This window comes from Sarcophilus harrisii, chromosome 6 (genome assembly GCF_902635505.1).
Source record: "Sarcophilus harrisii chromosome 6, mSarHar1.11, whole genome shotgun sequence".
Classification (NCBI taxonomy): domain Eukaryota; kingdom Metazoa; phylum Chordata; class Mammalia; order Dasyuromorphia; family Dasyuridae; genus Sarcophilus; species Sarcophilus harrisii.
In genome coordinates, this window is record NC_045431.1 from 220,302,391 (window position 1) to 220,328,670 (window position 26,280).

A 26,280-nucleotide genomic window follows, 5' to 3' on the forward strand; every position below is an offset into this window, starting at 1 on the left:
GTCCCAACATTCCCAAATTAACCAACCAGATTAAACTGTAATTAGGAAAATAAAAAATACAGTCCATCTGTTGTTCAGTCCTGACTCTAGGTTGGTATAAGGATCAAATGAGAAAATAGACCAAAGGGTTCAGCAAATCTGTTCCTAAATATATATATATATTATATGTAATAGGAAGCTCTTATGCTATGAAAGGATGGCAGGGACAATATGGAAGGTAAACAGTAAGTAATTTCTTCAGGTGCCCCAGCTGTCTCACTGAGGAGAGCCCCTAAAGTGGTTTAACAATTCTACTTAAAAATTTATTTAATCCTAAAAAAATGATAAAAACTTTTAAAATTATCTAATCTTTTACTTAAGAGAAAAAGTACAATAGGATAGTAAATATTCATTTAGCCCATATATATCACTTTATAGGGGATGAGGAATTCTTTTTTCTTTTTTGGGAGGAGCTTTTTTTTTTTTTTAAATAACTTTTTATTGACAGAACCCATGCCAGGGTAATTTTTTACAACATTATCCCTTGCACTCACTTCTGTTCCGATTTTTCCCCTCCCTCCCTCCACCTCCTCCCCCAGATGGCAAGCAGTCCTATACATTAAATAGGTTACAGTAGATCTTGGATACAATATATGTGTGCAGAACCGAACAGTTCTCTTGTTGCTCAGGGAGAATTGGATTCAGAAGGTAGAAATAACCTGGGAAGAAGAACAAAAACGCAAACAGTTTACATTCATTTCCCAGTGTTCCTCTTTCTTTGGGTGTAGCTGCTTCTGTCCATCCTTGATCAATTGAAACTAAGTTAGATCTTCTCTTTGCAGAAAAATCCTCTTCCATCAGAATACATCCTCATACAATAGGGAGGAGCTTTTCTTAGCTAACAATTTTTTTCTCAAAAGCATTTTATTTTTTCCAAATACATGTAAAGATAGTTTTCTTTTTTTTTTTCTGAGGCAATTGGAGCTAAGTGATTTGCTCAGGGTCACACAGCCAGGAAGGGTTAAGTGTCTGAGGTCAAATTCGAACTCAGGTCCTCCGGACTTCAGCGCTCCTGCCCTCTCCACTCCACCACCCAGCTGCTGCCCCAAGATAGTTTTCAATATTCATTCATTTTTGTAAGATTTTGTGCTGCACTTTTTTCTCCCCGCTCCACTCTCCCCTCCTTAAGACCGCAAGCAAGATGATACATAGTATCATTTTTCTTGAGTGTTCTTATGAGTTAATTAAAACCACACTTAGTCAATTGCCACCAGGCCAGAATTTCAGTTTTACGCGCAGACTAAAACATTTCACACGTGGGTGACTTTTGGGCGAGTCCATTCTCCTCCGAGCCTCAGTTTCCCAATCTGCAAAATGAGGACAGCCTAGATGGTCTCCCCCACCCCTAAATCTGATTCTTTTCCCGCAGCCCCCTTTAGGGCGCCCCCAGTCCCTCAGGGTAGGGTTTCGCAAGCAGTAGAGGTAGTTAGGTGGCTCTGTGGATAGAGTGCTGGGTTTAAGTCAGGGGGACCCGAGTTCAAATTTATCAGCTGGGTGACCCCGCCTTAATTCCCCGTTGAAGGAAAGGGCAAACATCTAGGTTTGCCAAATAAACTTCATCCAGGGTCACAAAGACTCGGACACGACTGGAAGGGCTAAATGGCTGCACACAGTAGGCACTTACTAAATGCCGGTGGCCCGGACTCTGTCCGTTTCCCACCCTCTTCTCCGCCTCCTTCGGACTCCCTCCGGGCCTTCTCCCCAGCTCATTCCCGTCCCCGCCCACCCCCCCCCCCCAAGATCCCACCTAAACTAAGCTAGAGCCAGAGGCCGCCCGCCAATCGCGGGGCCGCTCGGCGCGAGGGCGGGCGCTGATTGGCGGAGCTTGACGCCTTTTTCCGCGCCCGGCGGGGCCCTCTGTCAGTCATCTGCAGGCCAGCGCTGAGCGCCGCCAGCCACTTCGTACCGCGTTCGCCTCCGCGCCCGGGCACCTTCACCATGGGGGAGAACCGCGACAAAGCCAGCGACCAGATGAAGCGCTGGAAGGAGCAGCGGAGCTCGCAGGTGCCTCCCCCCCGCGGGCTCGGGCCGGCCCTCCGAGAGGGCCCGAGGATGCAGGAGAGAGGCTGCGGGAGACTTAACGGCCCCGGGCGCTGGCGGCCCCGGGAGCCGTCCTTGGACCGTTGGGGGCGGGGGGAGCCTCCGCTTGTTGGAAGAATCCAATGCAGCTGCTGGGGGGGGGAGGGGGAATCCATGATCTCGGCCTTTCTTAGCACTAGTCCAGTGGCCATGGGTTGGGGGCGGGACTTACGAGCCAGTAGCCTTCTAAAGGAAGGTTCCAGTGGCCTCAGACCAGGGGTGGAACGTTAGTCTGGGGACCCTCTTCCAAAGGAAGGTTCTAATGCCCGCTCCCAGAGGGGGGTGTGGGGAGAAGGATCCCGAAGGAAAGTTCCAATGGCCATTAGCGGAGGGGGGCGGGGATGGGAATCATTTCCAGAACCCTAGGGTCTGAAGGAAAGTACCAATGCCGCTAACGGGGGGTGGGAGGGTGTCCGTTTCAGGATCTAGGATTTTAAAGATCTAATGCCCGCTAACAGCGAGGTGGGGGCAGTGTCCATTTCAGTATCCCCGGGGGTTCAGAGGAAGATGCCGTGCTCACTCACGGAGGGGCCGAGGGGATCAGTGTCGGGATCCGTGGGTTCCAAAGCGAAGTTCCACTGCTTGGAACTCGGGGTTGGAGAAATGTCTATTTCGGGATCCCCGGGCTTCCAAAAAAAGCCCAGTCACCGAGGGACTGGGGCGGGGGGATGTCCGAATTTCAAAGTCTCTTGTCCACGGAGAGGATTATGGGGCGTCACATGGGAAAGGACCTGGGAACCTTGGCAAAAACACCCATATGTTTCTAACCCACGAGGCGGCTGCGTTGACCTAGCCCCAAGTATGTCGTTGCGAGGTTGCCAAGTGGTACAGAGGTCGCAGCTTTGAAATAGGCCTTGGGGGAAGCCAGGCAAGTAAGTGAAACTGCAGGAAGTAGAGTCATGTGAAGCCCTCCGCGAGAGGAAGGTGCAGAGGCCATTTGGAATAGAGTCCCTTTACTGCTCTGCACCTTCTAAGCAACCTGGCATCCGAGAGATTTGCCCGGAGCACTGAGAGGTTAAGGGACTCTAAGCATTATGCATTAAGCTAGACCGATCTAAAGAGGTGAGAGATCCACCCTTATAGTTGAGACCTCAAGTGATTTATTGAAGATCACACTGTATTGTCGGGTTTTGAACTCGGGCCCTGTGGATCCAGAGGCTGTATCCCCTATTTGTAATCCGGTGGAGGTCAGGAAGGAGTTAAGTTGATTAGTCTCTGGGTTCCTTCTGACTTTGAGATTCTGTATGTACTGGGAGAAATGTACTCTGGACCCTCCTTTATTGGGGCTATTTCAGATTCTTTATCTAGTTTACTCTTCCCCTCCCCTCCATATGAAAAGGCTCAGCACAGTGCCTGGCAACACAGGAGGCACTTAGTTAATGCTTGTTGATTGACTGATGAAAAGGCTGATCCATCATTCTCTTCTTGGTGTAAACTCTTCTCAGCTGCTTCTACCTTGGAGCTGATCTGGTTAGACTTCTAGTGATGGCACTTGAGAGGAAGGACATGGAGAAGCCACAAAACTTAGTGGAAGTAAAATTAAGGGTTGGAGAAACTGAGGGGAAAGCCTAGGTGGGCTCGTTTGACATGTCAGACCTTCAAAATGAGAAGGTAGGACTGGGCCATGGCTGGGATCCTAAAGGAGACTTCCCAGATTCCCTTTATTGGAGGCAGCATTACCAAGGGAAACTGGGAGATGCTGGAACTTTCTTCTTAAACCCATTTTCAGATGGGTTTCAAGTTTAATGTAGATCAATACATTTAGTTGATAACTTCTTTTGATATCACCATTACTTCTGGCTCCTTCTCCTCCTCCTCCAACTCCAACTCAGTCTAATTACACAGAAAATCAATTAGACAAAAAGCACTTGACTCAACCTGGACCTGGAAAGGAGAAAAATAAAAGTGCCTCCCCCTGGTGCTCTTGGGGGCCCTGATTGGTCAGTGAAACGCTATTTCAAGTTTAGCTTCCTTTTTGTGTTTGCATGATTGTAGCTGTTGTATGGAGTGTTCTGACTCTGCTTGGTTCCCTTAGTCTCAGCTCATCCTTGTCTTCCCATGATTCTCTAAACCTTCATATTTGTTATTTTGTACAGTGAAAAATTATTCACTCAAATGCCAGAATCTGGTCAGCCACTTCACTATCAAAGGACATCAGTTTTCTTTCCTGTTAAAAAGTGTTATGAATATTTTGTTCATAGAGCTTTTTTTTTTTTGTTTGACCTCATTGGGGCATATGTCTAATCATGAGATTGATGATAAGAGATTATGGACATCTTAGTGATTTTTTTTCAATAATTCTAAACTTTTCCAGAACAGTTAGACCTATTCTGTAGGCAGTGTAGAAGTGTGCCTGTTTGCCCAAGCTCCAACAATATTTACTAACTCCATCTTTTATCCTCTTTGACAGTTTGCTAAGTAGATGTAAATGGAAAACTTAGAGTTGTCTGAATTGGTTTTTTTTGGTGATTAGTGATTTTGGAGCCTTTTTTTCATATGGCTGTTCTATTATACATCAGCATTTCTCAGATTGCTGTAAGAAATCCTGAAACATTCTAAGGTATTTTGTTTTTGTTTCAATGAACCTTATGTTGTCAATAAGCATCAAAAAAGATAATGTGAGAGGATTTGACCACGTGAATCTGCTAAAATTGTGTTTAAACAGAAAAGTACAACCACAGTGGACAAAAGTCAGAGCCTCTAGATTGGGTGATCTCTTCTGCCACTCAGTCCTGTGATGCTGTGCCCTTAGAAATCTTCAGGTCTCCTATTTTATAGAAGGAGAAGCAGAGGCCAGGATTGGCCAAGCTGTAACTTGTCCAAGGTTCTCAGGACCTGGTTCTCATGATTCCTCACCAGCTCTTACTCCATTGCTCCATACTTCATGGCTCTTGTTTACCTGGTCTCTGAATTCACCTGATAAATAAGGTGTGCTTCTGACAGGTATGGAGATACACCTGCCTTGGCAAGGCTATCTACACTTAGAACCAGGGTGTGAGCCCAAGTAGAAGGTAGTTTATTGAGCGTCTAACTCATGAACAGATTCTGGTGTTAGGGGAATTGGGCACTCTATCAAATGCAGTAACCTGCTATTAAACTAATAATAAAGAAATATACGATCTACATCATCAGATATTCTGTAGCTATTCTTTTCTCTACAACAGTAGTATCAAATGCAAATAAAATGGGGCCACAGAACCATACATAAGGATCCCTGCAGAGATGTACATATTAAAATAGAAAGCTTCATATTAACACTATGTCCTGTTGGATTTTTATTTGTTCTGTTAAATATTTCCCAATTACATTTTTATATATTAGGGGATAGTAGGTTTTATAGGTTAAGGGATAGCAAGTTGGTTCAGTGAATAGCAGTGGATAGAGGGTACCAGGTCTAGAGTCAGGAGGACCTGAGTTCATATATGGCCACAGATACTTCTGTGTGACTCTGGGCAGACTATTTAATCACAATTGCTTAAAAATTAGTTTTTATTGATGCTTTCTATTTCTCACATCACTGTAATTATCCCATATAACATTCTTCTTGCCCTTTCACAAGAGCCAGGATATATAACAAATACTGTTTTTTTAGAGAAGGAAAAACAAACAAACAATTGATCAATATATTGAAAAAGTCTGAAAACATGTGAGGTACAATACCTGTGTACCACCCACCTCCATGACAGGGTAATTTGGTGGTGTCTTCTCATATCTTGTCATTCAAGTTCTACTGATTTTTACAATTTTGTTACATTTACTTTTCCTTCTTAGTGTATGGTTTCTTCCATTTACCTTGTCTGTTGTCTTTGGTTCTGCCAAATTCACTCTGCATCAGTTCATCAAGATCTTTTTGTGCTTCTCTGTGTTCATTACACACATCATTGCTTACAGTACAGCAGTATTCCATCACATTCGTGTACCCCAGTTTGTTTAGCCGTTCCCCAGTTAATGGGGCATTTACTTTGTTCTGACTCTTAGCATCACACAAATATTTTTGAGTATATAGGAGTATATAGAGATTAATCTTCGTATTAATGGCTTCTTTGAGGTATAAATCCAGTAGTGGAGTATCTGGGTTAAAGAATATAGCCTTTTTAGTAACTTCATTTACATAATTCCAAATTGCTCTTCAAAATGGCCGAACCATTTCCCAGCTCCACCAATAATAATGCATTAGTATGCTTGTCATTGCACAAGCCCTCCATTCATTGACTTATTATCTTGGGGTTTTTGGCTTATCTTAGCCAATTTACAGGGTGTTGAGATGAAATCTTAGGGGAATTTTGATTGCATTTCTCTTATTAGTGATTTAGAGCATTTTCTCAAGGTGCTTTCTAGTACTGTGCTATTCTTTAGAGAACTGGTTGCAATTCTTTGATTACTTATCTATTCCCAATTACATTTTAATCTGGTTTGGGAGCATTCTTGAAAGCCCTGGGTGTGTTTGACACCTCTGCCTTTCAGTATCAAGTGTACACTTGACATTGTATAATACTTGTTGAATGGTGTCTGCCATTTATTATTTTCCAATTATTTTAGATAAAAACAAAATGAGAGTTTGGCTGTAGCTTCCAGTGTATGGCAAAAACAGCCAGTGTAAGAGGTGGAGTGAAAAGGGCTCGCTACTCTGCCATGTGGAACCAAGTAGTAGGGCATTCTCCAAGCTTTGGTGGTTAACATTAAAAAAAAAAAAAATTACAATGAAAAATTTGCTATTTTCTCTGTTTCTCTTATTTCAGGTGACAGGACAACTGATGTTTTGCCCCATAGAATAAAGATACTGCTTAATTTGTGATAATGCAGTTCTGTCTATTTTGCTGACTTGGGAAGCCTTGTCTTTTTCCTTCTCTTCCTTTATTTGAAGGCAAAAAAACAGATTCATCTCCTTATTTCACTGTGCCTTTCAACTGCTAATTCATACATATGAAAGGTGCTGGTGACCTGTTTGTCAAAATAAACTTAGACTGGCAAGAAACAGATTTACTGAATGATTATGAAAGACTTGTAAATGAGCTTGGTTAGAAAGGATGGCTGTTTTAGTCACTTTCTTCACATAAATCCAAATTGCCTTTAGGCTGGTTTGCTCCCTCAACAGTACATTTGGATCCCTGTTTTCCCACCCCTACTCCTCTCCCCACCCAATCATTTGTTCCCATCTTTCATTTTTGCCAGTTTTCTAGGTGTGAGGTGAAAACTTGGAGTTACCTTATTTTATATTTTCTTATTATTCATGATTTAAAACATTTTTATATGACTGTTAATAGTTTGCAGTTTCTTAAAGGCTGTGTTTGTGGCACTGGAAGCTCAGGAAAGGCCGACCAAGTTGGAAAGTCTTCAAATAGTGCCCAGGGATGGACTCTGGTTACAGTTGACCAGCTCAGCTCAGTGCAAAGGCTCCTCCCTGGTCTTGCTACAGGGGAATGATGGGGGCTCTAGAAACTCTCCCAGCACTACTTACCTGAGGTGATGTGTATAAAGTACTTTGCAAAATGTAAAGAACAATTCAAACGTGAGATGTAATTATATTGGTGGTGATAATGACTAATTCATGGAAGAATTGTCATCTGTGTTGGTAAAAAGAAATATGGACACCAGTAAAATCCTGATGATATGGAAATATACGGAAAGGCTTTTAAATCAGTTGTTTTAAAAATGATTTCAAAGGGACCTCATCAAAAATAAATCACAAATATTTATTCCTCATCATAAATAAAGTGTAGCTAGGCAAAGGTAGTAGATAGAACGTCATGACTGAAATAAGGAAGACATGAGTTAAAAACTGGCCTCAGACACTTACTAGCATTTTTTTTTTTAACAGAACAAAGTCAGCTGCCTTAAATACTTGTGGCTATCTTCTCTAAAGGCAGAGAGAAAGGTTTAATGTCTTTTTAAAATTTCTGGTTCTCTTGTACCTTGATTAATCATGGTAATCTAAAGAGAAAATGATGTATTCCCTTACAAAGAGGAGGTAATTCTCACCTTGGAGCACGTTATGCGTCAGTCCCTTTAGCCAGGTTACATTGCACCGTGAGTTTGCTTTATCTTTCTGAATGACCTGAAGTGAATGGTCTGAAGCTGTAATTGCTGTACAGTGTGGACTGTTTCAGACTTCCTCCTAATTTTTTTACTCCCTGTGCCTCTAAGAGGACTCTCGCTGCTTGATTCAGGTTTAGACAGTAAAGGTCCATTCGCAGCACTGCCATTGGATCAGAGCTTCCTAATGAGCTTCACTTTCCCACTTTGAAAAATACAGAACTATGGGTCTCTGTGACCTAAAGTGTCCTAAGTTAGGCAATAATCTGGGACCATTTTTACAAGAATTTGCAGCCTTGACTAGAATCAGATTTGAGTTTAGTACTATTAATTTCTTTTATTCCCCCCTCTAGATTTATTTTAAATTTTATTGGTGTCTTTTGGATTTTATAGCATAGATTTCCCAGTATCTTCTCTCACCAAAAACAAACAAACAAAAAACTTCATCAACAACAGCAAACAGTTCAAAGCAATTCCCAGGCATCTGGTTGGTATAATGGATAAAGCACCGCGCTAACGTCAGGAAGATTCATTTTCTTGAGTTTAAATCTGGCCTCAAACAATCACTGGCTGTGTGACCCTGGGTAAATCTCTCAATCCTATTTACCTCAGTTTCCCCATATGTAAAATAAGCTGGAGAAGGAAATGGCTCCCCACTCCAGTGTCTTTTGGCAGCGAGCAAATGGGGTCACAGAGAATTGGACAGGATTAAAATTCTGTCTGACAACACAGACACCATTTCGTACCTGTAAAGCTTTCACCTCTTTCCAGGGAAGAGGGAGGTAGTTTGTTGCATCATCAGCCCCCCTGGAGCCAATATTGATTATTGCCTTTAATTTCACCTTTTTCCCTTAACCTGAATCTCATTTTGAAGACATCAGGAGTTTCATTCCTTTTTAATTATCTGCTTTCTGGTCACATTTTATTCTTTTAGCCACATCATCATATTAAGGCAACTAGAGGAAACCATTGTCTTGATTTGAAGATCTCTTGGAATTCCTGTACTGATGCTTTTGTATCACAATGGTTCAGCCTTTGCATCAAGAATCCATGGCTGAAAGATTCATTTTTATATTTAATTTTAAAAAATGAATTCCTTGTTGTACTTATTTGTAGTTTCAGAATTACATTGCATGTTCAGGGCTGACATCTTCATTCCTTTTGGCTCTTTGTTTAGTGGATCACATTTTGACAAATTAAATTTTTAGACAGGGATCTATCTTGCTCAAGATCTCTTCTTTCCCTCTGACTGGTTTATTTTTTATTTGTTCATTCCTTCATTTATTTATTTACTAAGGCAGTTGGGGTTAAGTGACTTGCCCAGGATCACATAGCTAATAAGTGTTAAATCTGTCTGTGATCAAATTTGAACTTGGGTCTTCCTAACTTTATGGCCGGTGCTCTATCCACTGCACCACCTAGCTGTTCCTGGTTTTTTATTTTAACTTTTTTTCATGCTTAAAGGATTAAAAATCCACTGAAAGTAAACCATCAGAGAGGTTCTTTCTAGCTTTGGAAAATAGGTTGTCACAGTCCCCAAAAAACTTGTTTTCAATTAGAGTAAAATGTTCCTCATGTCTTTTTGAGGATGGGATTATTAGAGGAATTATATTTAACATGAAGAAAGTTGATAAATTACTCAGGCTCTTGTTTGTCTTGCTCTAATACTAACCACAATCATAACTCACCTGTATGACGAGTCTCATGTAAAGTGATTGTTTTGAAATTTGCATTATCCCCAACAAGCACATTCCCCCCAAATTGTCATCTAAAGTCTGTTGTCTTACACTGTGGTTTGTGACCCAATATGAGGTCTCCAGAAGGAAGAAGAAAAGGCTTCTAACGCCAGCAAAGTAGACAGAACTGCATTATCACAAATTAAGCAGTACCTTTTTATTCTATGGGGCAAAAACACCAGCTGTCATGTCGCCCAAAAGTGGGGGTCATGAAATTATCATTTATCATCAGTAAATATTTGATTTGTATACCTATTTTATATACCCAAAGTTATGTAAAAATTTCTCAGGGGAAAAGGAGTTGCAAGTGGAAAAAGTTTAGGAAGCTCTGATCTAAACTTGCGACAAGGAGGTGATTCTGGGTTCTGTGTGGCGGAGAGCTAGCTCTGGCAGGAAGCAATAAGAGCCCCTACCTCCCAGGATAATTATGAGAATCAAATGAGATACTGTTTATAAAAGGCTTACTTTAGCCCAGTGCCTGGCACACAGCAGGCAGGGAATAAATGCTCGGTCTCTTTCCTTTCCTTCAATTTCACCCTCAGCCTTATGGCTCTGGTACTGAAGTGTTGATCCTCTGATTTCTTTGATTGTAAAATTCATATAGTAAATACTTATAAAACTTGTGTCAGACGAGATGGTAATGTCTATATAAAATGCCGTGTAAGCCTTAAAGCCCCATAGCAATGTCAGTTTTTAACAATAAGTTGCTAGGGCATTTATTCATAGCTGATATTATCAGTCAACAAATTACTAAATAGCTACTATGTATCAGACTGGAGATACAGATATGATGCATTTGTATTGTTACATGTATTATATATTTATGTATATATTGTATGTATTTTTACCCACAGAAAGCTTCCGGTTTAGGGACGGTAGACACAAAGGACATAGACAAATATATTTCAAATAAATAATAGCAAGATGAGATGCCAAGCAATTAAGCATAAGGCAGTTTGGGAGGGAGGGTGCTATGGCTTTGAGTCAGACTCCGTGATCTCAGGAGAGACATGAGCTGAGTCTCAGAAGCCTTTTTTTGCTTTGGAACAAGCAGCATGGCCAAGCAGGGATGTTTACCGAACATGGCTGAAATACAAATGCAAATTTTAGCAAGTGTTCTGAAAAATCACAGCTGAGCAGGATGGTAGGGATGATACATTTCATGGGTCAAGTGGAAAGGTAAAGAATTGTGGGGAAGATACCCATTGTGATCATGTAAATTGGGGACATATTGGTATTAACTAATTAAATGTCCTTTTAAGTGTGGATGATTTTTCTATGCCCCTCTTTCTTTTTAGAATCCTTCACACATTACCACGGGATCTGGTAATCCTGTAGGAGACAAACTTAATATTTTGAGTGCGGGACCTCGGGGACCCCTTCTTGTTCAAGATGTGGTTTTCACCGATGAAATGGCTCACTTTGACCGGGAGAGAATTCCTGAGAGAGTTGTCCATGCTAAAGGAGCAGGTGAGAGCTGCATTTTAGCTGTTGTACAGTAATTATTTTATGCTGGCTGGGTTGAGAGTAGGCATTCTCAAGCTCTTATTTTATACCTTTGTCTTAATAATGAAATAATTTGTCCAATTCTAGCATAGGGACTTGAATCTCTCTTCCCTGTGGAGTTTCTGTTGGAAAACTTGCTAATTTACTCCCTCTGTTGGAAGAGACCTGAATCTCATCATGTAACCCATCCCCACTCATCTCTGAGCAGTTTTGCAAGATTTTTCATCATGATTTTAAATTCAACATTATGTCATCTTCATTGAATGGCTAATATCATTCCTGCCCCTAAGGTGCTTTTTCTGGTTTTTCTCCCAGCCTTGAATTCTGTCTCTCTTTTAACAAATGCTACTCTTCCTGTCAGCCTCAGCTCAACATCTAGTACCTTCATAAAGCTTCTTCTAACACATTTGAGATCCTATTAACTCAATCCCTGAATTCCAGCCCAGTGCCCATGGTTTAGCATTTAAACACATATATACCGTTTCCTTTACATTTATAGGTTGTAAACTCTTGGAGGGCAAGGCTACCTCCCACTTCTCATAGGCAGGCACAACAAAAGGACTCATTTTTTACTTGTGGTGTTTTGTGTGCTTGTCTCATAGGAGCATTCGGATATTTTGAAGTCACTCATGATATTACCAAATATTGCAAGGCAAAGGTGTTTGAGCACATTGGGAAGAGGACTCCAATTGCTGTGAGATTCTCTACAGTTGGTAAGTCATCAGTTTTAGTTACCTGATCATTCCTGCTTTGCACTGTCTGCTTTGTAATTAGTATTGCCTCCAGCCTCAGATATTCACTAGCCGTGTGACCCTGGGCAAGTCTCCTTATGCTGTTTGTCTCAGTTTCCTCATCTGTAAAATGAGCTGGGAAAGGAAGTGGCGAAGCCATCTGCCAAGAAAACCCCAAATGGGGTCACAACTGAAATGACTGAACGATGACAACAAATATAATCTCATGCAGAAACAAGCCTTTTTGGGGGATTGGGGAAGGAACTTTGAAAAATAGAGCAAAATTTCAAAAATAACAGAAACTTCCTGATACTTGTTAGGAAACTACTTACATCTTACCTGCTGGAATCTTGAATAGTAATAGTTGGGGGCAGTGACTTCCTTACCTATTACTGAAAATCTCTAGAATTAGTTGAGATTTTCATTACAAGCACTAATTTTTACTTCAACACTCCAGAGTTGAGATTTTATTCCCCTCTCCATATTGTTTCTTATATGGTTTAATATGTTTTGAAGTTCTTCTTTTATTACTAAAGAACAAATTTAATTACAAATTGGAAATTTATTTTAACTCTGCTTACTTTTAAATTCATAATTTGGCTGTTTACTGATTCTTCATAACTTTCCTTAATTTTCAGTTCCTCTTTTAAGCTTTTTATCTGGAAATTTTGATTCATTGTGGAACTGAAAGACACTTTAGTATTAGCTCAAGAAGGTTTTAAAGTTTATCACTAAGATCATTTGGACTTTTATTCATTTTATTTTATTTGTTATTATTTATTACTATTTTACTTGAATGAATAAATGAAAGAGCATTTCTTTAGTGGTTATTTTGTACATAGTGTTGTCCTAGTGACTGGGGATTCAAGACAAAACAGGCAGTGCCTTCTCTTAGGGAGTCCATGTTCTAATAAGAGAATAACACATGCTTATTAATTTTCATTTTCTTATTTGCCTATTTCCTAGAGTGAATTAATTAGAGTGAATCATAAGGTAGAGAAGTGATCCTCTAGAACTCTAAGCATTTCATTGCTACCCCACGAGAATGAAGCACAGGGTTGTGTTGGTCTTCCCAGAGGACGCTCTTTTCTGACCTCGGTTACTGGTGTATCTTCCAGCTGGAGAATCCGGGTCTGCAGACACTGTCCGTGACCCTCGAGGTTTCGCTGTGAAATTCTACACCGAAGAAGGCAACTGGGATCTCACAGGAAATAACACCCCCATCTTCTTCATCCGGGACCCACTTCTGGTAGGGGAATCTATTATACACCCCACAGTGGAGAAGACCAAAGAGAAAAGGCCTTTGTTCAGATATTGCCTGGTTGGCTTTTGGAAGATCCACTGTAAATGAAATCTTGCATTTCAAGAAAAAAAGAACAAATATCTTTCTTAGTCTTGAGATTTGATATTAATTGTCATAATAATCATGGCAGTCTGCCCCGGCAGGGCCCCAGGGACCCTGAGAGGAGGGGGAAGCCCCACAGTGAAGGGCTTATACTGGGATGCTGGAGACGTCTCAGACTTTGTGTAGAATTTAAAGAGATTCTCCTACTATAATTTTGCAGATCAGGAGTCTGGAGACAGTTTTGTCAATAGCTGAGCTCAATATAGTTAATAGAACATTCCATCGTAGTCAATTCAAGATTTTGACTTATTTGAAAAGCATCTTGATATAAAGGCTGGATAGCTGGCTTTAAAATCAGGAAGCCCTGGGTTCAAGTCCAGCTTCCAACTTGATTAGGTGTCTGTGGTCAACTCACTTAACCCATGAGTGATCAAGCTAACTCTTTAAGAAGGTGCTAACCTACATTGGCTCATCTTGGTGTTCTCAACTCCAGTGGAGTCCACTGCTCAGTTCCTATCCTTCCATTCATTTACATGATACTATTTTAGATTGAAGGTGGGGATTCTCTGCCCCTTTTTGTGTCTTCTGCCTTTTGTTTAGTTCCTGGCACATAGTAGGCACTTAATAAATGCTTATTGACTGACTGGAATCAATATTTCTCATTAAACTTGCAGTACAGTCTATGACTTAGCTCCAAAGCAAGTATGGAAAAGAAGCCATCATTTCTATAGTCTTGATTTTGGATTCCCCCCAACCTTTTGTCCCCATTTAGTTTCCATCCTTCATACATAGTCAGAAGAGGAACCCTCAGACCCACCTTAAAGATGCCGACATGGTTTGGGACTTCTGGAGTCTTCGCCCCGAATCTTTGCATCAGGTAGGAATAGCTGTCTTTAATTGCATTGTGACTTCCCTCTGAGGGAGAATTTACTAATTCTTTATTTTATGGGATTTAGGAAATCATATGGGGATGGCTTTTATGTTTTCTCTTGAGGAGCTTCCTCTAATTTCCTAGGGAGGGAGAATATTCTGATTTTTTTCTTTAAAGAAACTTTAAACTGCTAATGTAACCTAATTAGAATTAGCTTGACAGAAGCAACAGATTGATCATTTCATATATCATGAAGGGTTTCATTGGATTTGGGGTATGTAAAGGAAAGATGGCGTGATTGTGATTCAGGAAATAAGCACGTAATGGGCGGTCTGTGCACCATATTGTTTGCTAGGATGTGGTTAAGAATCTGTATGGCCATTTTGGCCTTAAAGTAAATTTTGTTACTTATTGCCTCTCAGGTTACTTTCCTATTTAGTGACCGAGGGATTCCAGATGGCCATCGTCATATGAATGGATATGGATCTCACACCTTCAAACTGGTTAATGCTGATGGAAACGCAGTTTACTGCAAATTCCATTATAAGGTGATTCTTAGTTTTTCAAATATAGTCATCAGGATTTTTTAGAGCTTTCATTCAATAAATATTTATTGAGTTCCTCTTGTACAAAGGTAAAAGTAAATGATTCAAAGGGCAGAAGCAAAATTCTCCTTTTTTTCCCCTCCTCATTGAAAATGAATTATTTGTTTTTTGGAAGACACTAAACCATAGGATTTTAAACATAACAACAACCTTTTAAATGATCTAGTTCAGCTCCCTCATTTTGCAGATGGGGAAACTGAAACGCAGAAAGAGGAAGTGCTTATCCCTAAGTGAAGAAACTGGTTAGTTGCAGACCTTGGCCTGGATCTCAGGTCTCTTGTTATCTAGTCTAAGTGGTCACTTTATTGCCTAATATTGCCTCTGGTTATATGGAATATTTTAAATGGACCTTTTTGTCATAAAATACTGCTGTTCATGATGATAAGTACTAGTCATTGAGAACTTCAGAGAATTTTCTTTAAAAGAAAAAGTCTACTTAATTACAGTCTGAGCTAATTCGAATATCATAAAGTGGAGGCAATGTACTTTTGTTTAAAACAAATTTTTATTGATTTCTTTTGTTTTTAATATTGCTTGTATTTTCTATTATAATATTAGAGGGATAATTATATATCTGTCATTAAATATGTATTAAATTCTACTCTGTGTCAGGCACTATACCAATCATGGGGGAAACAAAGAGTCAAAAGACTAATCCTGTCCTTAAAATGTTTACAGTCTAAAAGGTATATACATTCATTTCTTTAACAAATATTTATTAAGTATCTGCTAGAATTGCTTTTATAGAACGAATTTTCGATATAGACAAACGTGATTCTTTGGCTGTTCTGAAAATGGCGTTTAAGGGCCTAATAATGAGTTTGAAATTTGGAAATGATGATACTCAAACATGTTCTCCATGGGTGATTTAATTATCATGGAAATTAGTGAGGGGCCCTTATTTATGACCTCATTGTCCTTTCCTTTGTGGTTCATTAACTTTAGATAACTTTACCAGTTAAACTCGGTCTAAATGCTTCGGTTGTTTTTCTCTTTCAGACCGACCAAGGAATCAAAAATCTTTCTGTTGAAGAGGCTGGAAGACTTGCTCAGGAAGATCCTGATTATGGCCTGAGGGATCTCTTCAATGCCATTTCTACAGGCAATTACCCAAGCTGGACATTTTACATCCAGGTCATGACTTTTGAACAAGCAGAAGCATTTCCATTTAATCCATTTGACCTCACTAAGGTAAAGCAAATTAAAGACTTAGATGGCCTAACATTTCCTTACTCTTGTTTTCCCCTGCATTGAGTATGGAGAATGAAAGGGAAATCATATACTAGCAGCAAACAAGATATTATCGACTTAGAAATTTCAGCTGAATGTTCTTTCAGTGTGTAATTATTGTTGCTGAACTGCTTGGAATCGCATCTGTTTGTGAAGGGATAAATTTTGTGAAAAGTGTGAAAGATAAATTTTGTGTAGATGGCGGCCCCAAGAATGATCTCTTGGCTTTTATCATTTGTCATTGTCATTAGGGTGCCAGGATTTAAAAAACTGTTTTTTTGCACTTTTTAGCTTATCTCTCGTACTTGATGCTCCCTCATTTCCAGGTTTGGTCTCACAATGACTACCCCCTTATCCCAGTGGGTAAACTGGTCTTAAACAGGAACCCTGAGAACTACTTCGCAGAGGTGGAGCAGCTCGCTTTTGACCCCAGCAGCATGCCGCCAGGCATCGAACCGAGTCCTGATAAAATGCTGCAGGTGAGTCGGATGAGTTCTGTGTTGTTCAGAGCATCCTAGACCGACCGTCAAGTCTCACCTTAGGTTTGAAGCTGGAGAGGTTTCAAGGTGGGAATGCTTTGGGATGAGAGCATTAGTCAATCAGTCAGTAACCAGTCGTTACTGCTACATTGCCAGGCACTGTGCTACATGCATGGGATACAGAGAGCCACAAGACAGTCAGGAAGAAGGCATTACACCCCACCATCAACGCCCAAAGCCGATATTCTATTTAAACTACTTCCTGCAACAACATTTTTATTTCTTTTTTTCGCAAAAATCAATTTATATACTATCTCAGTATTAAAGTTTTTGCAAAATTTTTTCATTATAATTACAATTTACATAAAATATATATAAAGTTTTACATATATATATTAATGTAATTATAAATGTTTATGTATATAGGAACTTGCAGTCTAATGAGGGAGATGGCATGCAAACAAATATATAGAGAGGAAGCCCTTATGTAGAAGAATTAAGAGAGGGAAGCTCTGGAAAGAGGTGGGTAGGGGAAGGCTTCCTGTAGAAAGTGGGATTTTAATTGGGACTTAAAGGAAGCTGGCGGGTAAGAAGTCCAGAGTGGAGGAAGAAGAACATTCCAGACATGGGGGACAACAAGGAAGCTGGAACCGAGAGGTGGAGACCAGACACATTTACTAGGCCCTTCTGTTGCCTCAACTAACCCATCTCCTTGAATCCACTTAGTGATGAATAGTGTTAGAGCAAGAGGCCATTGGGTTTTAAGATTCTGGTATTTGCTTTTTCAAATGTGTCTCAGAAATTGTTTGCATTTTACAGAATGCCTGGCCTGTAGCCTTAACAATAAATGCTGATTGATTGATTAGGCAGTCTCATCATTGAAGGAGGACTGGGCAGTTTATTGCCTACAATTAATTAGTAGGGAAGAGCATGCCTTGGTCAAAACTCTTCTATTAATTTATTGTTTTGTTAATGTGGCCTTTAAATTTTTCCACTTGTAAACAGAAAATATTGATGAAATTAATAATTGAGTTGCTGTTGCTGATGTTTAAGATTGCCTTAATTGTTGTCCTTAATAATTATAATTTTATATATATATAAAATCATAAATATAATTAATAACTGTAATCCTTAATATTGGGTGTATTTGGCATAATTCAAGCCATATTATACTCTTGTAATGTGAGTAACTATTTTCTTAGGTAAGAATTCGATGGCAAAAGAACTGGTTTAATTAACAAATTACTGAGCTATTTGTTTTCTTGAACTACATCCATGAACCAAGGTTTAATCAGAAGTTTTTATAAATCTATCTTATTCATTACATCCTGATTTTTATGTAATAATGATAATTATATATATGTATGTGTATATATACACACACACACACACACACACACTTTTTTTTTTTTTTTTGCTAGGCACTTGGTTAAGTTGCACAGGGTCACACAGGATGCATTTAGTGTCTGAGGTCAGATTTGAACCCAGATCCTCCTGACTTCAGGTCTGGTGCTTTATTCACTGTACCATTTAGCTGTCTCTGTAAAAATATATCTTAAGACACTGTTATTATTATTAAAATTGAAAAGATGTAAAAATAAATATATATATATATATATATTTTTTTTGCTTCTTTTTGCTGAGGCAATTGGGGTTAAGTGACTTGCCCAGGGTCACACAGCTAGGACATGTTAAGTGTCTGAGACCAGATTTGAACTCAGGTCCTCCTGATGCTCTATCCACTGCACTACTTAGCTGCCTCAATAAATCTAAATATTAAACACTGTTTATAATATGTCAAAAATTTCCCCAATCTTTGATAAGATTTTTGTTGGGATTTTGTGTTGTTGTGGTGAATATTCTGTTGTATATTCTGTTTGGCAAACTTCAAATTATTTCATAGACTTTTACTTGTTTTTAATGACTTTAGAATGCAGTATACTACAGTTTGCTTAATTGTTTTCCTGTTGTTAGATATTTGGACCTTTTCCTATTGTATTAGAAACTTCCTTCCTATGTGAAGTGGCCCCAGAAACACTAGGACTGTGGTGATGTAGGACGATATGAAGGAGGCCGTGGTCTTGCTTTTGTTTACAGAGTGTTTGTCCTGCCTCTAGGAGACTGGCTCTGGAGCTAAGGAGTTAGTGAAGCTTCAAGCCCAAGACAGAGCCTGGACTGTGCTATTGGCAGGAACAGTGGGAAAAAAAATAGACCCTCGCTCGTTTACACTGATTTGGGAGCTGGTTTCAGACCAAGTATAGGCTGGTGGAATTAATGAATGAGAACAATTTGTTCCAATGGCCGTGAAGGCGACTGTAGCTGGCTGTTTGGAGTGCTCAGAGCTTGGGCAGACACTGAAGATGGCAAAGTCATCCGCTGCATTCTGGGCCATTGCCAGTCGTCAACTTTTGTCTTGTCATTGAACTTTGGTGACTCTGGAAGAGAGAGACTGACAACTTTGTGCAGCTTTCCTCCCTTAAAGCCCATTCATGCATGGTACAGCACTGAATTAGAATTTAGCACAGCTAGATTTTAATAATTTAAGTTATTAAGTGCATGATATTAGACCAGCAAGTTCCTTTTTAAAGTTTCAGTTCTTCATTTCTTCACAAAACTGAAAAATAATACTGTGAGATAGTTGATGCCATATCATCATGCGTCTTCTGAAGGAGAAGGTCTCTTTTATTTGTCTTTTCTGGATAATTTTCTCAAACAAATAATACTAACAATAGTATTGAAGGTTTGCAAAGCCCTTTTTCTCACAACCATCCTATGGAGTTGGTTGTATAACATCTTACTGCATTGTAAAAAGAAAGGCACTTGGGCTGTAACCAATGGAGTGGCAACTTGGCAGGATCTTGTCTTCTGTTTCTTCAGAACCTTGCTCTTTCCATGGCCTGTCTACATTTTCCTGCCATAGTAAACAAAATATTTTGACCACCATCTAATATTTTATGATTAAGTTTGTATACATCAGCTTCGTTATTTTAACCAACAGCACTGCAGCTAATTGTAAATATAGAACACTTTTGTGATGGAAAACTTTCATGGGGGAAAAAAAAGTTAAGTAAATGATTTGACTTTGTTGGTCATTTGTAAACTGAAAAAAATCTGTGTAGAATAGATTTTAAAATTAATATTAGCTTAACTTGGGATACATCATGGAGATTAAACTACTTTTCAGTAAGGATAATGCTTAAAATAAAGAATAGATCTAATCCTCAGTGGGGGTACATGCAGGACTTTTCAATATTTTGTATATTGTGCTTCATGGAATTATCTTCCTATCTGTTGATTAAGTATAATAAATAAACTTTTACAACTTGAATTACAAATCCAAATTCATTATTTTAGGGCCGTCTTTTTGCATATCCTGATACTCACCGCCACCGCCTAGGACCCAACTACCTTCATATACCTGTGAACTGTCCTTACCGAACTCGAGTGGCCAGCTACCAAAGAGACGGACCCATGTGCATGTCTGACAACCAAGGTACCCCCCCCCCCAAACTCTTCGGTATCCTAGGCGAGGAGAAGTTTACTTCTAAATTTGCAATCTCAGGATTTCAGTCTGCAGTCACCTTCAGGAGGCCATTGAGTTCAAACCTCTTATTTTCTAGATGAGGCATATGAGGCTCAGATGTGGTTGATACAAGAGCATGTTGGATAATAAGGAGCAGACCTCAGATGAGAGCCCTGTGCCTCCTAGGACTGGAAATCTGATGTTCTTCCCATGGTGCCACTTTCCTTACCTTTTGGCTGCCAGAAAAGGAAGTAGATTCAGTGGGAAAAAATCTTTGATTTACTATCAGTTCTTTGAATTTTCCACTTTATAACAGATTGTTTTGATATTTCATACATAGCTAGATATAACTAATTACTTTAATCTGCCCTCTTGACTTCTTGGGTGTCTTTATGAGAAATGGAACTTTACTTTCTCCCTTTTCTAGTCCTCTCAGTATACAAAAGACATGTCTGTGATAGACCATATATGACTTTGCAAGATTTATTTTGATCTTAACTTTTAATATCAGCAAAATCAATTAAGTATGCAATAGAACTTTTACATTTGAATAATATATTTCTTTATGTTCTTGTAGATCTGAGAATCTATTGATGTTTCCTCCTAAGTTTGTCACGGGGGTCTGCACAGTATGCTAGGACCTTCCTCTCACATTCTTTTTACAATATAAGAATACCAATGGAGACACAGGGGAACTGATAGTTTTCTTTTTTTCTATTTTTTCCCCCAGGGATATGTATTGCCTTGCTTTATGGTGTATAGATTTCTTTGATGGTGTCCTTTATATCATTTCTCCTGCATTATCTCTTATTAGCCCTAATTTGTAGCATGATCATGATCATGATCACCACATTTCTCTCTATACCCTGAACACCTCAACTTCAATTATTCATAGCAATTATCAATGCCTTCCTTTGTGTCCCTTTCACTTTTGTTTTGCCCATCCATTTCTGTGAACATTTTTCTTTCTTTTTTGAAAGATTTATTTCTTTCAATCGATGAAAATCCACCTTTTCTTCTTCCCACCTTTTCTTTCCCCCATTGAGAAAGAAAGGAAAACATTTACGATTGAGCCAAACAAGTTCTCCCATTAGCCATGCGTTCCCAAAATATGTTTCATCTGCAGTCTGAGTCCCTTGTGTCTCTATCAGGAAGGGGGGGTAGCAGGCGTCATCATGGTCATCATGAGACCTCTGCAGTGTCATTCGGCCTTCCTGAGTCTTCCAGAGTTGTTTGACTTTGCAGCTTTGTCACTATTTCATATGCTGTTTTCCTGCTTCTGCTCACTTTATTCTGCATCACTTCACACAAATCTTCTCGGGTTTCTTTGAAACCATCCTCTACATCATTTCTTACAGCACTGTGTGGTATTCACTCACATTCATAGACCGTAATTTGTTCAACTATTTTTCAAATGATGGGAACCCCTCCCTTGAGGATGCATCCTCCTTTGATTACTTTACATGAGAGTATCAAGCACCCCTTTCTACTTGTGCTTTCTAGTTATACAAGAGACTTTCCTGCATCTTTCCTTCCCTTTCTCTTCCCCTCTTTTTCTATTCTGTGAAGATTACCAGAATCCATTCCCAGGCCCTCTCTGTCTAATTAGATTCCTTCTGTGTCTCCTGATGATTGGATTCTGAGGTAACATATGTCATCTCTCCAGATTAGAATGTAAGCAGGTTGTTTTCCAGGTCAATCATTTTAGCTGTGAGATGTTTCTTGTTGCCTTGTGGAGTCATTGGCTTCTACGTGGTTCGTTCTGATATTTCAGGGAATTTGTTGCTTCGGTAAGGTTTGGTCTTCCTGTGCCTGCCAAACTATTATTTCTAATTCTTTGATCTGTAGCTCTCATTTTTTCCCCATTTTTTCTCTAATTACTCTCATTGATAAAAATATTTTTTATTGTTTTCTTTTTTTAAGTTCATGCTTCATCTCTTCCAGAAATTCTAGTTGAGCTTGTACTCTAGCTATGTTTGTCCTTATATGATTTTCTTTTTACCAAGCCACATACCCCTGCTAATATAAGATATTTTCCTAGGGGGAAATCTATCTATTGATCGATCGATCTATCTATGCATAGACAGTTTTCAATATTTACCCTTGCAAAACATTGTGTTCCAATTTTTTTCTCCCTTACCCTCTTCATCCAATATGTGCAGTTCTTCTATATATTGGTAAACATTTTTAAGATGCTTAATTGGACCTCTCCTGTTCTTTGACCTTGGACAGGTGTGGGTCCAGGTTGCCTGTTGGTATATTTTCCTCTGGTCTTTGGTGGTGCTTCAGTGTGTGTGTTATTAAAGATGACATTAGTGAGAAGGCTCCAATTCTGGGGGTAGAGTAACGCACAAGTGCAGGTTTTACACTTTGACCGTATCTTCTGTTCTTCCAAGGTGGGGCTCCCAATTACTACCCGAATAGCTTTGGGGCTCCTCACAATTATCCCCTGGCTCTGGAGCACCGCTATAACACCTCAGGGGATGTGCAGCGCTACAACAGTTCCGATGAGGATAATGTCACCCAGGTAATGGCCAGAGGCTGCTTTCTAGTTCTGGGTGTTCCTTAGGAAATGACCGCCATGGTCTGGCGCTTCCCTCCCAGAATAGCTTGTTGGGTGGCTCTGGAGCCCATTCTGCTTGGGAAAAGTCAGCCAGTCGCACAAGCCTACAGAGGGAGAAAGCCGAGGCTCCTTCCTCCGGGCTGCTCCATTAGTCTTTCCCTGGGATGAGCTGACCCTTTGGCTTTCTGTGGCTCTGCCAGGTGAGAGAGTTCTTTGTCCGAGTGCTAAATGAGGAGCAGCGCCAGCGCCTGTGTGAGAACATCGCGGGGCACCTGAAGAACGCCCAGCTCTTCATCCAGAAGAAAGCTGTGAGTGATCTTTGTATCCTGGCCAAGCTTGCTGGGGGTGGGACCACGTTTTTGAGGGCCTGGAAGGGCTGGGAAAAGATATTCTGGAGCAAAGGCAGCCTCCCTACTCTTTGATCTAATGATCAGGAGGCCACTTGGAACCTCTTTCTCTTTCTCTCCAGGGTTTCCAGGGTGTGGGCAGCCCCCTTGATCCTCAGGCCCATGCTTAAAATACTCAGCCACGATTTCTTGAAGTTCTTAAAATTGGAGGAATTCTCTCACTGATTTATCATGGCTACAGCCCCATATTGTGCAAGATTCTGAGTGACAGTAATTTTTCATGTTTATGTTGAAAGTGAAGATTGATACAGTGCCTTTAAACCTGATAAAAATACAGATTTGACCACAGATTTCAGTAGTTGTAACCAGCAGGGACATGGTTTCTAAACCTTGGATTTCCAAATAATGTTGGTGTCTGACCCTTTGTAAGCAGTTCGGTAGAAATTTACTGAGCTGGATAGAACTGTGTTGCCTCCGGAGGAAGTTAGCTCAGTTTGAAACTGTTTTCTCAAAGCATTTAAAAAAAATAACCTTTAATAAAATACCTCCTCACTTCTGGTCCTGGTCATTTCATTATGACATGTGCAGACTCCCTCCCATACCCTTTCTCTCCATGGCTTTTTCCAATCCTCAGGATATAGAGAAGGCTGGCCATGCCCAGTTCTGCCTCTATTCCTAAACCACCTTCACAGGCCCAGGATACGCCTTAATCTAAGATGGCTGTGCCTACAACTGACTGCTTAGCTATAGGGTCTGACCAAAAGCAATTAGTTATTCCTTCTACAAAACGGGCACTCCCATGACCTGGAAAATCCATGTAAAATTTTTTGGCCGTCTCTTCCCACCAGAGAAGTCTAAATGTTTCTCTTTTTCTTTTATGGGGTGTATTTATTGTAAAATTGGGTTTGGTCATAGGCTCTCTGTCATCGGTTGGCCTTTGTCTTCCACAAAACTTCCCCCAAATTCCTATTTAATTTCAGGTGCCAACCCATAAATTATTGAAACTATGATGGGGAAAGTTGTGGTGTGGAAGAGACAACTGTATTTTTTTTTAATCTATCTTTTACTGGGCCTCTGCAGTAAAGAAACTTCTCTCAGTTGCTCCCCTCCCTGGCTCTTGGGGCTGGACTAGGGCTCTCGCTGGGAATGCCTTCTTTTAGGACTCTGGAGAAGTCCGAGCTCCCTCCAGCATCCCCCTTATTCATGGAATCATGGGCTTAAGCATGATCTGGAGGCAGCCCTTGTACCTGTTCCTTACCCCTGGACTAGAGCTTGTGTTGTGGAGTGGTTCGTGCAGCTTTGGATTAATTTACTTTGGTTCCAGGTAAAAAACTTCACTGATGTTCATATAGACTATGGGTCCCGGATCCAGGCGCTCCTGGATAAATACAACGCTGAACAACAGAAGGTAAGCCCTTGCACAGGCTGGTGGTTGTAGTAGGAGAGTGGAGCTCTAGCTTTAACAGCATTGCCCTAAATTTGAGCAATAATTGCCCCTGTCTTGTCTCACGGCAAAATCATTGAGAAGAAGACAGCTTACAAATTAATTATAATTGAATTCCAGTTCAAAATGATTTCTGAATTTTGGCTAATTTTTACTATTCCCTTTCTTTGTGACAAGATCTGGCCAAAGTCTAGGTTCACCAGATCCCCAAATGGGGTTTCCAATTTTTTAATGGAGTCATTTGGTTAATCATTCAGAGCGCTGACTCTGATAAATCCCCCTTTCCCTGCTGGAGACCAACTGGTGTGATCACTTAGTTCAGTTGCTGACTTTCCTGCCCTTTCCCTTACTTGGTAAAACAGGTTCTGACAGAGATTAAGTTAGGTTGCCATTGGTCACAGGACCGGGCTGAATGTCACTGACTCAGCCACACTTGGCCCCCGTGATCATTGATTTAGGTTTTGAAAAATCCTTACATCCCTTAGCTAACCTACTCACTTCTACGGCTAAGGAAACTGAGACCCCCCAGAAGTTACAGAGTTTGTCCAGGGTCACACACCCTGGAGGAGAATGTCTTAGCATAGTAATGTCATAAGAGGGAAATACAGCTGCTGCCCTTAGGGATTGCTGATAAGTTAATTTGCCCTTCTCTTTTAAATAGAATGTGATTCGCACCTATACCCAGTCTGGATCTCATTTGGCTGCCAAGGAAAAATCGAATCTCTGAGATCATTGGGAAGATCTCTTTTCAACTAAAGAATTTTACAGAAGAAGCTCCAAGAGGTTAATACTCGGGGTCAGTTGCTGCACAATACAGCGCGTCTATATGCTAAATATGCCCATAAAAAGGCCTACTTTTTAAAAATATTCACATTTTGCAACAAATAATACTTATTGCCCATTTGGGACCCAGGGTTAGTACTTGGGGAAAGTAATTTCTCGTGTTTATGTTGAAAGTGAAGGTTGATACGGTGCCTTTAAGAAAGTGTATTTGGTATTGACTTGTCGATTTCATGTGATGTGCCAGGAGAAAATTTAGTGGAATTATCAATTTGTCTGATAAAAATTATCTCACAAAATTGATGTTTTCATCTCACCTCATTGCCTCTTAGATAAGAAGAAAGAATCATTTTCTAAATCTGTGCTTCTTAAACTTTCCATTCATGATCCCTTTTTGCCTGGGAAATTTTTCTGTAACCCTGGGTATATAAAATAGGTATGCAAATCAAACACTGATAATAAATCATAAAGAAATTTATTTTAAAACAATTCTTTGCCATATGTATAATTTTACCATTTATTAAAGAAGAAAGCAAGTTTGCATACTAATGATTACTTGTTTAACATAAAGAATTAAATATGGATGGATTATTTGATACTGTAAGATATATTCCGAAACTTTTTTACTGTTGCCACATTTTTCACAACCCCCACATTCAGTTATGCGACCCCATAAGGGGTTGCGATCCACTGTTGAAGAAGTTTTCTTCTAGATGAATCATTTTTTAAAGAAGAAATCAGTTTTCTTATCCAGAATACATTTTTTGGAGTATTCTTTTTCAGGAAATTATTTTGCCTCCATCATTTGTGTTTGGTTCATTGTTTCTGCTTGTCATCTTCCAGGTTTTTTTTTTTTAATCTTGGAATTATGTTTGCAGTATCAATATGAAGTACTGATTTTTTTAAACAGATTGATTTGTAATCATATTTGCATTTTACAATAAAATAATCTCCAATTAAGAAAACAAA

The 26,280-nt window shown here is 39.8% G+C and overlaps 1 protein-coding gene across 1 annotated transcript; it reads left to right on the top strand.

The window, feature by feature from the left end:
- Positions 1 to 1,890: 1,890 nt before the first annotated feature.
- On the top strand, positions 1,891 to 26,280 carry CAT (catalase). Its single transcript, XM_031943793.1, has 13 exons — positions 1,891 to 2,043; positions 11,186 to 11,357; positions 11,996 to 12,106; positions 13,243 to 13,373; positions 14,242 to 14,346; positions 14,763 to 14,888; positions 15,945 to 16,136; positions 16,502 to 16,654; positions 20,009 to 20,147; positions 22,574 to 22,704; positions 22,941 to 23,048; positions 24,412 to 24,495; positions 25,193 to 26,280. Exons 1-13 carry the CDS (start codon positions 1,978 to 1,980, stop codon positions 25,256 to 25,258), a joined length of 1,584 nt encoding a protein of 527 aa, XP_031799653.1. The 5' UTR covers positions 1,891 to 1,977; the 3' UTR covers positions 25,259 to 26,280.

What these genes read in the sequence shown, in the direction of transcription:
- CAT (XM_031943793.1), top strand. Translation starts at nt 1,978, where the DNA reads ATGGGGGAGAACCGCGACAAAGCCAGCGACCAGATGAAGCGCTGGAAG. An exon ending in TGTGAGATTCTCTACAGTTG is followed by an intron (nt 12,107 to 13,242) that starts GTAAGTCATCAG and finishes TGTATCTTCCAG; the next exon opens with CTGGAGAATCCGGGTCTGCA. An exon ending in TCTTCATCCAGAAGAAAGCT is followed by an intron (nt 23,049 to 24,411) that starts GTGAGTGATCTT and finishes CTTTGGTTCCAG; the next exon opens with GTAAAAAACTTCACTGATGT.